This window comes from Choloepus didactylus, chromosome 1 (genome assembly GCF_015220235.1).
Source record: "Choloepus didactylus isolate mChoDid1 chromosome 1, mChoDid1.pri, whole genome shotgun sequence".
Classification (NCBI taxonomy): domain Eukaryota; kingdom Metazoa; phylum Chordata; class Mammalia; order Pilosa; family Megalonychidae; genus Choloepus; species Choloepus didactylus.
This window is the reverse complement of record NC_051307.1, coordinates 190,225,741-190,237,888: the sequence shown is the minus strand read 5'-3', so window position 1 is coordinate 190,237,888 and position 12,148 is coordinate 190,225,741. Positions and strand designations below refer to the sequence as shown.

At 39.4% G+C, this 12,148-nt stretch overlaps 1 protein-coding gene across 1 annotated transcript in view; it reads right to left on the bottom strand.

Annotated features, from left to right (window-relative positions):
- Positions 1 to 6,230: 6,230 nt before the first annotated feature.
- ITGA9 (integrin subunit alpha 9) overlaps positions 6,231 to 12,148 on the bottom strand; it is a 398,613-nt gene continuing 392,695 nt past the window's right edge. The window contains exon 28 of the mRNA XM_037847329.1: positions 6,231 to 10,880. Coding sequence (XP_037703257.1) covers positions 10,782 to 10,880 — 99 coding nt within the window. The 3' untranslated portion in view covers positions 6,231 to 10,781. The remainder of the gene's footprint in view (positions 10,881 to 12,148) is intronic.

Here is a 12,148-nt window from a genome sequence, read left to right as displayed (position 1 = left end):
AATGATTGATGAACTGTCAATAAATAAGCCACAGCCAGGTCAAACACAAAGTTAAGGTGGGAACCCAGGTGTGTGTGTGGGGGGATGGGGTGGGGTGGGGGTATAAGGATGAATACTGAAGCTAGCTTTTGCCTTGAAGACATTTGCCAAACTGGGCAAACTTGAACATCAATTTTCATAGCATCATGGGACACGGGGAACTGGAGAGGTAGTACTGGAGTCACTCAAGGAGTGGAATCTGGAAGAGGTATCTCCCTTCCATAAATCTGGAAGACCGAAGGGCTTTATTGTCAATGTAAGTATAAATCAGAAATAAACCCATCACCCTCCCAGCTACAGGGGACTGCAAGGAAATAGCCTATCTAGAACCTTGGTGTTGAATAGAGGAGAAAAGAAAATCTTCCCTGGGAATTCATAAGCCTGTTATGATATGAGTTTTTAGGCTGATTATATGCTCTCAGTGGTCTGAGAAACCTCCAGGCAAGAATTTATTTTAACATGGTCCCAAATTATTAGTTCTCTCAGGCACTTTGCAGAAGCAAATGAAAATCTTCTCTGGAGGAAACTACCTCAAAGAATTCCCACAAATAAAGTTCCAAAGATAATGATCAGCTTATAGTAAAAAATTGTGCAACATGAAGGAAACAAGCACCATGACTGAGAACAAGCAGAAACAAGCATACGAAAAAAAAAAAAAAGACATCAGCTAATGGAAATAATAACAAACACATCATGTAATTAAATTTAATACACTTAAATAAATAAAAGCTTAAACATAAGTATGCGAAAGAGAAAGTATAAAGAAACCTCAAGTAGATTAAAAAAAAGAAATAAGTAGAACATATAGAAATGAAAAATATAATTGAATTAAAAACTCAAATATAAAAACAACTGACATTCAGGGGAAAGTGTGCTGTTACCTGCAACTTTGAAATGCATAAAAGTAAGACATAATGAGGGATAGAAAGAGGGATGGGTAGATATTTGATAAACCAAATATAGTAAATTTAGTAAATATAGTAAATATAGTAAAATTTAGATGGAATCTAAATGGTATATATATAGGCATTCACTATAAAACTCAACTTTTCTATATGCCTGAAAATTTTTATAATAAAAATGTTACAGACATGCACAAACTAATGAGGAAATTAGATACTTGGAAAGTAGATATCTAGACTTCTAATCCAAGAATAAAAGTAGAACAACCCTCCCAACATCAAAGAAAACCAAATATGAAAATAGAATATTTTTAGCAACATATTCTTAAAAGCATTGAATAGATGGCAAAAGTATGACATTTAGAAGCCAAAATCTGATTGATGGAGGAAAAAAAGTGGAGGACTTTGGTCACTTTAGTCCTGAATCAAGTATGTCAAAACTAACAAAACAGAGGTTTGGCTTTCATGGCCTTGCAGGGTTTAGGGACCTCTGGAGTGGGAGCTCAAAGGACAACTTTAATGTAAGAGTAAACCAGAAATAGAAACGTCATTCCTGTCATTACTCCTAGAGGACCAAGAGACTTCAAGGAAAGTTGCCTCAGTACTGAGCCGAGCAAAGGAATAGGAAGGGGTGGTGATGGAAATACCATCCCTGAGAAGTAAGAACCACAGGCTGGTCTTAATTTGGATTTGGTGGTTAAATTCATGTTATTTGAGTAGTCCATAACACCTCAAGTTATGGTCCTGCATTAGTTGTGACCCAGGTGCCTCGCAGAGGCAGAAGCATATGCTCTCTGTAGGAACACATATTTATCCTAGGTCTCAATGAGTTACCACAAATCATTTTCCAAGGAAAATAAGCATATTACAGTAAAACAAAAAACAAACAAACAAACAAAAACAAACCTAGTTACACAAGGAAATGAGGCACCATGAGTGAGAATCATCAGGAAAAGGATCCAGAAAGCAGAAATAGACCCACAAAGATTTCATTGCAATACACAGAGTTGGAATCTAGAATATAGGTTAGCAGGGAACAGGGTGGGATAGTGAACAGGGTTCCTATTGGAATCATGGAAATGTTTTGATAACGGAGGTGGTGGTGGTAGCAGCACAACATTGTGAACGTTATTAACAACACTGAAATATATATCTGAATGTGATTAAAAGGGAAAATGTTAGATTGTATATATGGTAATAGAATAAAAATTAAAAAAAATCCATGGACCCCCCCCCCCCAAAAAAAAAAAACAAAACCTTAAGCTTATTGGACACAAACTAAAAACTAATTATGATTATATGTTAAAGAAACAAAAAAAGCCTGACATTACATGCGGAGAACAAGAAAATCCAAAGGATTGCCAGTCAGATTTGAAGGAAAAGCAAATAGAATTTCTAGATATGAAAATGTAATAATTGAAACTGAAATTCCAGTAAATAAGTCTAAAAGCAGTTGGGCATAGCTGAAAAGATGTAAATGGAAAAGGAGGCTAGAAGAGATATTAATGAGTGCTGTACAGAGAGACAATGAGATAGAAATAGGAAAGGTCATTAAAAAGGCAAGGAGGATAGAGTGAGGTGGTTTAACATTTAGAGTTCTAGAAGGAGAGGGAAGAGAAAATGGAACAAGGATAATATTTAAAGAGGTGGCAGAGAACTGAAGAAAGACTTTTCAGAACAGTTGTGGAGAACAGATGAAAGACATCAAACCATAGAAGCCTAGTAAATGCCAAGCAGGATAAATAAAAAGAAATTTCACCTAACCCATCAGAGAATACCTACAGTGCTGAACAGACAAATGAGAAAATCTTAAAAGAAGCCTGAGAGAAGAGATAGATCCTCTTAAAGGTGTGACAAAGGGACTGACAGCTGACTTCTTAACAGTAACAATAGGAATCAGAAGGAAATGAAATTATATTTGTCCATTGAGAGAAAATACCTGTCCATCTAGAATTCGATACCAGCAAAGATTCAAGAATATGGGCAAACTAAAGACAGTTTTAGATAAAACAAAGTTGAGACATTTGCCATTATCCAAGTCTCTCTAAAGGAAATTACAAAGCATGCACCAGGTACAAGGAAATTGATCCCAAGATGGAAGATTATGAGATGCAAGAAACAATGGGGGGCAAAGAAAGTGGCAAATATATGGGTAAATCTAAACAAACATTTACTATAGAAAACAATAAAAACAATGACTTTTGAGGCATTAAAAGATAGTGATTAGCTTTAGACTGTGGTCTAAATAAGCTATGTTAAATCTTGGGTTCTAGGCATCCACTTAAAGAATAAAAGAAGGAATAATTGAGGGGAAGATGGAATGTGAGAAAGAAGGCTAAAAAAGAGAGAAAAAGGAAAGAAAAAGGTGGATAAAAGAAAGCACAAAATAAGATGGTAGGAATCCAATTATTTTATTAACAACAAATATAAGTAAACTAAATGTTGTAGTAAAATGACGAAGATTATTAGAATGGATTAAAAAATCCAACGATATGCTGTTTACAAGTGACATATCCAAAACATGAGCATACAGAAAGGCATAAGTAAAAGGATGGAAAAAGATATGTTGTGCAAATACTAACCAAAACAGGCTTTAAGACAAGAAAATATTTCTACAGATAAAGAAGGTCACTGCATAATGATAGAATATTAAATTTTACCTGGAAAATATAACTGGCAAAATAAGAGTGTAACCACCTTAAGATATACTATATGGAATGTGTACCAAGAATGATTCTAGCTCTCAGGCTCAATACCATTTAAATGAAATGCAAAAATACCATATACATACATCTCTAAGGACATATATTGGGTTCATTACTCTTGGTGCCTCTGGGAGAGAAAGGAATGTGAGTGGGGATGGGGTGTGGATGGGGGAATACAACATACAATAAAAAAGGGCATTGTATGGACATGAATATTATTAACCAATTCTGTATACCCAGGACCCCCGCCCTCACCTCAAATAAAGGTTTTCCTCTTGCTTAAATCTGTGTAGATTTAAGGATTTGAAGGGTACATGCTTAACCTGAATATCTTATGTGTCATGGGTGTAGCAGAACTCCTAGTTGCCTCCAATATCTACTCTCCTCTTATTCCTTAATAATAGAATTGATTCCAATTTTTATCTGTGTACATGGCTGCCCTACTAAAAGATTCTATTCCTTGGCCTACTTTGTGGGTAAGTTCTTCTATATGACTGATTTCTAGCCCATGATGTGGGGAGTTCAGGGAAGGTTAGTTAAAAGGAAGGGGACATATGTCCTTTAATCCTCTTCTGCTGTTGGACTGGAATATGGATATGATGGCCGGTGCCCCAGTTGCCATTCGGTACCATGAGGCAACTGGAAGATGGAAGCCATCTGCTGAGAAAGAGGAGCCTGGGATTCTGATGATTCATAGAGCTGATATTCCAGATCTTGACAACTCACATATGGCCTTCTTTTATGTAAGAGAGGAACACACTTCTATCATGTTTAAGTCATTGTTATTTTGGATTTTTCTATTACATGCAATCAAACTGATAAAGTGGGTTCTGAATAGATGTGAAATTGGAGAGAAATTCATTCTTTCCTAATCTACCATTTTTTAGAAGAGAGGTTTCCTGGAGATCCTTTGTTAGAATGCCCCTAACTTTTTCATTAATTTTGTGTCTTCAAAAGGCAGTAATTGTTACCTCTATAGAAATTTATTGGTTTTAATTTTTAGGATTTTTTCAATTAGTGAAGAATCATACCAAATAAAATATAAAATGATCTGGACCAGACTTTGAGGTGAAACAGATTTTTGGCAACAGGCCCAGATGGCACAGTCTCAGATTTTAGCACAGAACTGGCAATAACTTTATATACGCCTTAGTTGGATGTGTACGCAGAGTGGACGGACACGACCTCAGGGACAGGTGGCTTTGCTAAAGGATAACTGCCAATCTGTTTGGTCATGTAGACAGAGCTCTAAGTAAGTACTTATATTCATTTTATTCTTAAGCACAGTGACATGATGAATAGACAACCTTTAAGGACAAGACATAATTGAGTGGACTGAAAAATTCCTGATTGAACGGAAAGCAGATTTAACTGCTTGACAATTTTTCTTCCTCTTCATTTTGTTACTCTTAATTCCTTTAAGTTTGTCAAGGCATTTTCCTGGCTTAAGGGAACAGGTTGGGCAACCTTAGAGAAGTATATTTAATCAGCATCAGTGATGGTGGCAGGTCTTGCTAGGCCAGGAAGCATCTGGAATTTAAATTCTTAGAACTACTCACTTGACCCTGGAGATAAGTGTTAGGCTTATCACTGCTCTTTGCTGCAAAGAAATCTGTTTTTCTCCAGAACTACAATTTGGGATCTCTTTTGGCTTGGCAATTCACACTGTCCCAGATGTAATTTAAAGAACAATTTGCAGACAGTTGACTGTACTCCATGGAAGACTGTACGGTATGTGAATATATCTCAATAAAACAATTTAATTAAAAAAACCCCACAATTTGCAAGTGTTTCCTTATTACAAAAGAAATACAAGCTTGCTATAGAAAAATAAGAAAATTCAGACAAGTAAAAACAAAACAAAAAACAAAGCCAAAACACTGACAGTCCACCTACCTAAACATAGCCATTTTTAACCTCTTGGTATTTATCTTTTAATTTCCCCTTTTATACATATGGTGTATATGTGTGTGAATTTTAATAATAAAGATGGTAGCAGAAATTCTAATAAACATAAAAACAGTGATTAGTGACCTAGAAAACAAAACCAGTAAGCTTGATTGACACAGCCACAGGATCATTGTTGAAAAAGACCAATAAAATAGGTAAATCTTTGTTGGTCTCTTTTAGGGAAAAAAGAGGAGAAAACACAGATGAACGACATTTGGGACAAGAACAGGGACGTAACAGATGAAGAAGCTTAAAAAACTAAGTGAAAACAATGTAAATGTGTCAATGCTACCAAAAGCTACTGGGAAAACGTTTAGTGACTGGTCAATGCATGTGGAAGAAGTCTACTGACAATGAGGTTTCCATCCCATTTAACCTGGGCACATTTATCTCGAGATCAGAGGCCCAGGTGTGGCCCTGGGCAGGTGGGTGATGCACAGAGAAGGTGGTAGTCTCTAGTATGGAGACCAAGGATCAGGGATGGTTCAGTCACATCGAATGGGTTGTTCTTATGGAATTATATGGACCTTGGGGTGCTATTTACTGCTCATGTTGACATGGAAACCTTATCATCAACATCCAAAAAAGGTTCAAGTTCTTCATTAGCAAAGAAATTACAGACCAAACTCCTGAATCATTTGCAGCCATTTTTTTATTCCAAACATTTTTGTAAACCTGGCATTCCCCAGAACAGTGCAAGTGAATTAGAAGTGACTGCATAGATTCTAATACATGTGAAATCATGAGGCAAACACTCCTCTCTCCAAAATTCCTCAACGGAAATGTACATGGATGCATCAGAAAAGTTTAGGATGTGAAAACAGTGTGGGTGCCCTGCCATGCAATTACCTACTCTTAAAGCCTTTAAATTCACTCTGCCAATCACACTGTGCACATCAGGATTTTAAAAAACCTTAACAAAGCCTGAAGTGTAGATCATTGTGCTGCAAAGCATAGCACCAGGTGGGAAATTTGTTCACTATCCCTCCAATGTGCTGAAAATCAAAAGACATTCTAGAAAGTTTATTTTGGCTCCATTGGCTCTGCATCCTCCCTTCAGGCATTCTTTGCTTCAGAAAATATTCTCCACTGTGTATGTTACTACTCTATACATCAAAACAAAACATTGACTGAAGCTCTACATACATGGAGCATTTCCAAAAGGACATTCATTTTCTTCCTTTCTCTGCTAAGGGACATTTCCCCCAAATAATCTTTTGAAGTACCTCTGAATTCCTGGAAAAATTTGTACTAGCCATGCATTTCATCTCCTGCCTTTTCTACTCGTCATGTAACTCATACATAGCTGCTTTCACCTGGCCAAGATGCCTCACCCAAAAATAAAAGTAGAATAACCTTTTACAAAACCACTGTGCTAGGATTCCAACAGGTAGCATACAGTACAAATACCATTTGGGGGACCAACTATACAGCTACATGGAAAACAGGTGCCAGACGTTCCCAGGAGTGCTGGGCTGGGGTGGGGGTGGGTGTTTCTGTTTTTTAAACTCCTGGTCTTCAGCTCAAGACCGTAGGCTGCACCTGATTTGGTGAAGGACTTCCTATTGGATTTTCTACAATATTCACCAAACTTCAGACTATTCCTGGAGATGCTGACAGAGGTTTCCTGAAGAGATGCCGATGAAGCCTTCAGTGGCCTTAGTGGCCAGTGATTTCGGATATCTGTCAATTGCCATACAGCAAATGGACCCAGCCCATCCCTACTAGTGTCCCCTTGTTCCTAAAACTTCATAGTATCTTGTTTGTGAAGGATGTAGGGCTCACTCTGAGGATATCCCAAATTCTCAAGACTCATGTAAATTGAGCATAAGGGTATTGTTTTTGAGAAAAAAAAAACAACACTATTTTACTCAATTTCTACAGAGGTCCTTTTTCATATTGAAAAAGCATCTCACTTCTGCTGACAACTGCTTAAAAATTGTTGGATACATGACTAAAAGCTGAAGCAGATGGAAATAATGCTGCCCAAGAGAATATCTTACAGAATTCCCACAGGGAGCCCATAGAAGCAGGAAGGATGGAAATTGGAAGCTACTGTGGAACTCTAAAAGGATATTCTAGAGAAGTAACACGGATACACCAATTCACAGATCCCATTCTGTTTGCTTCCCCTGAGAGCCTATTGAGGGCTGAGGGCCTCTGACCTGGGATGGAGCTGTAGAAAGTACCCAAGTCGAGGGCACTCTAACAATATGCTTGACTTTTCTTTCTTTATCACTGTTCTAAACAGTCAGCTTTCCAGTTCCCGAGGCCCTTCCTAGCTGCTCCTCAGCATGATCAGACAAGCAGAGGCAACATCTTTCCCATCAACAGCTTCTTGGGGTGGCCGTCAGTATTTGCTTCTGCTGATGCCAAGTGTCAGCCTTATAAAGTCTTAGTGCTCTCATAGCTATGTGAATCCTCATGTGTCTGCCTACTGTTCAGAATCAAACAGAAGCAAATGGATCCCAGCTCTGAGACTGCCCACAGGAGCCCACCCTTCCCTAAAGAGGCTTTCCTGTCTGGCTGGCAGAACTGCAGGCCTGCCTGTCACCCTTTTACACTGTCACCAATGCATCTGTATCTTATGGGAGGCTGGTTAGTGGCAACAAATGCATTTGGCTAAAGTGGCTGATGGGCTGTCCTTGGCTTGCTTGCCTAAGAATCCTAAATAATTTATTGAAAGAAAACATGATTGATTAACAAGAGTTCATCAAGAGAAAGCTGCAAATGGAAGTCATAAAGGAATCCACACTTTGCACTCCATTTCAGGAGAGTTTGTTGCTTCGAGGCAAAAAGTGCCTGTGGTGTTCTCTGGGGAACCTCCAGAACCTGGCACGGTATCTGACATATAGCAGGGTCCCCATAAATATTTGCTCCATGAAGGACTAAAACCCTCCCAAGAATGCTTTTCTTATTGCTGTGATAAAAACTTATAGAGCAAAATCCAAGTAAGAACTGGTTTCTCTTCCTGCCTCTGCTCTTTAATTACCGCAGTACCTCCATCCCTTGGTAAGAAGCAACATTTCTGAATTGGTTCTAAGATTAGCCCAGCTCATGTCATTGATCCTCTTGCTTTTGTTGTCTATTCTCATGTTCACCAGGAAGGGAAGCATGATATAGTCATCTCTTCCTGCATCAAAATCAACTGAATAATAATAAAAAAACCAAAAGACACACACATGTCCCATGCCAGGCCTGCACCTGCCCAGCACTCTCATCATTTTGCCAAAACTTTAGCTATGGTGGCAAGTATTAGCCAAATATGAGTACAGAAAACCTGTCTCCCCTGAAGCTGAGCTCTGTTTCTTTCCAACAATGTTCATAGATCCCCCAACATGTTAGCTTCCAGTAAACAAGACCCTATAAGAAAGATCCTTGGTGGTGTTTTTTGCATGTGCCTGGGTTTGAACAGTCTATAAAGAGCCTTAGCCCCAGGCTTTCTCTTTCTATTATCCCAAAGTGGTAACAGCAGCTGCTATCAGTTATTGAGTGTTCACCATGGGCCAAGTATAATGCTGAGCATGCTACATCCATCATCTCATGGCCCTTTTAGAAAGTCACATTGTCCTCAAAACTGGGTAGCACTTTCAAGTGAAGATAAACACTTTAAATTAGAGAGCTTGGATACTGAAAGCCATAACTCAGCATTTGCACCTGCAGGGGTTAGGGGAGGACATCAGTGCTCTACCCAGATCCCTCTGGATCACTTTGTATCATTTCTGTGTGCTCCCAGGTTGGGGGTGCTTTCAGTAGCCTGCATCCATGGCTCTCCTTTAGAAGACTGCTCCTGGGCTACTGGAGCTGTTTTGCCAGCAAGAACTGAAGGCAAGCATGTTACATTTCCCCTGGGTGCAGGAACATGAAAGCCCAGCTCCTGGCCTCTGATTGGGAGAACTCTGAGGCACAGCTTTCGCTTCTGAGCTCCCATGAGGGATCAGGCTGAAGTTACTTCTGTGGGACTTTCCCTGAGACGGCACCCTTGCCTGGCTTCCTTGCCTTCCCTGTCCTGCTTCCCCCATTTCTGTACTGGTGTCCCCTGGAACACTTCCTTAATAAATCACTTATATGCAAATCCTTATCTCAGGGTCAGCTTTTTGGGAATCTCACCTAAGATAATTAAAAAAAAAAAAAAAAAGACAGGTTGAACTATCATCTTTGGGAAGGAATCTTCAATTTCTATTAGCTGGGAGAGCAAAAGTGATAAGGGAGATAGAGACCTCTGATATCAAATTACCATGAAAAGTCAATGCCTCACAGTATTCAGACACAAGTTTTTGCTTGCTTGGCATTGATTCAGTCCTTGAGGTGTGTGGACTCTGATGTGTGATGTCCAGGGTGAGATCCATTCTGAGGTTTACCAGATGACCACTGGCATTGCTCCAAGCTTTCATCCATGAATCTGAGTGGAAGGAAGGTAAGTTGTCTGCTGTGTAAAGGTGATGCAGAACAGACTTATTGATAGGAATCAGGTTTTCCCATCCAAATTCCTGTTAAGAATCTTCCAATGAAAAGTACATGTGAAAAAATACTTATAGTTCTTTAGCATTATTTCAAACTTGACTCTAGGCAATAAAGATGTGAAATGTCTTAGGGATCTTGACACATCATCCACAGTTCATATGCAGCACTGCTGGCTTGGTGGATTCATTACATGAGGTTTCTTCAGCTTATTTTATCTGCAAGTCTTTTTTCAACAGCAAATTCCAAAGTATAAGATTTTTATCCTTTAAAATTTGTATACACATACATGTTTTTCCAAGATTTCAGGCCAAGATATCAGTGCTTGAGTGAATTATATAACTATTTAATAGAAATAATAAAACATTGATACAAATATAAAGACATAATCAGTATAAAAGGCTTATATTTATAAAAATACTTTTAGGTTACAGTTTTCCCCTGAGGGTTGACCATGCATGTTGCATCCATAAATATTGCTCGGCTCTGTAGCTCACTTTCCCAAAGTTCAGAGTTCATCTCTAAAAGGAAGTGATGGTGGCTCCAGTCATGTGACCTGGCCTAAGTTGCTGCCTTGGGCTGGCACCTGGGCTTGACAGAATGAGGAGAACAGGATCAGTGGGGCCTCCGAAAAATCTGGAGAAGATTCTTTCTTCCAAATATGGAAGATACAAAGATCGAGGAGGACAGGCAAATGATTGGGTCACGTGACTGGTGTGACAGGTCACTGGTTTTTCTGGACCCAGTCCCAGTTTTCTTCGTTCTCTTTCCGGTTCTTCTCAGCTTCAATAATTTCTTTGTACCTTCGGCGAAAGAAGCCCATCTGAAAGGCAGAAAGAAGAGACGCCGGGTTAGAAAGGCTGGGGAGTCAGCCATTGTGACGCCAAGGCAGCCCGGCCCATGCGTAGGCGTCACCTATGTTCGCGGTGCTGGGACGGCCTGGAAAACTCCTCCGATTAGACTGTTTCAGAAAACGCTGGAGGAAAAAGCGTTATGGAGGGCTCCTTTTCCAGAGGCATGAACTTCCTGCAGGCTCTGTTGTGATAAGTTGTTCATTCCCCTGTAAAAGGCTTCTGGTAGAGTGTTTCCCACATCGTGTGCTGGGGAACACTAGTTACGGGGAGTTCTTTACAGGTGTGTTTGGGAGTAATAAAGGTTTCATGGTCAAGTAAGTTTGGGAAACACTGCATTTTTTTATCTTTCTTTTAGAGAACTGTAATCTACATTAGGAACGGGAAAAAATCTGATAATTCCAGCAGGGAAGAAACCCAGGGACCTGACATTTCCTGATTTCCTGAACTTACTTGACTTGTGATAAACATATTAATATCTTGAGAGATATTAACCATCTGGGAAACAATTTGATAAAAACTGCTCTAACATAATAGGCTTTTTAAAAAGTGTCTACAAGTCCTCATCTACCCTGCTGTCATCTAGATCACCCTTCTCTCAGACCTATGGAATTCAGGCTGTGTGTACACCATGGTCAGCAGCACGTACTCCCTTAAAACTGGCATTTGCTACTGATCCAGGGTGGCAGTTTCCTTTAGCTTGGTTCTGAAAAAAACTTCCCCTATGATGCTGCATTTGGTTTTGTGGCTTTTCACATAGGGTAAGATAAAGTTCTAGTTTTTCTCATGCAGTCACCTCAGGCACTCGGGACAAACATTTAAGCAACTGTTCGAAATCCAAAGGTTACCTTTTCTCCCATGCCCAGGGAGACCTGGCATTTCTTGTCCTTTGCTCGCCAGCATTAGTGCCCTCTTCTTCTGAGGTCAGACATCTCTTCCTCCATCTGCCCTTAAACTGGACTAGCTGGAGTGGGTGTATAAATATCTAGTTCCTTCTCTTCTATTTCCTGAGGTCACCCTCCAAATAAACTAGTTGCACTCAAATTCCTTATTTCAGAGTCTGCTTTAGGGGAATCCATACTTTGCTGCTGGAAGGCCTGCTCTACTGGTACCACAGTGTCACTAGCTTATAATTCCTAATGTCATATTTGAAAACCCTGAAGTCTGGCAATCTCTAGATTTGACAGGCTATTGCCAACAAAGAATGTACATGTAAAACACACCCTAGAGACAACATGGA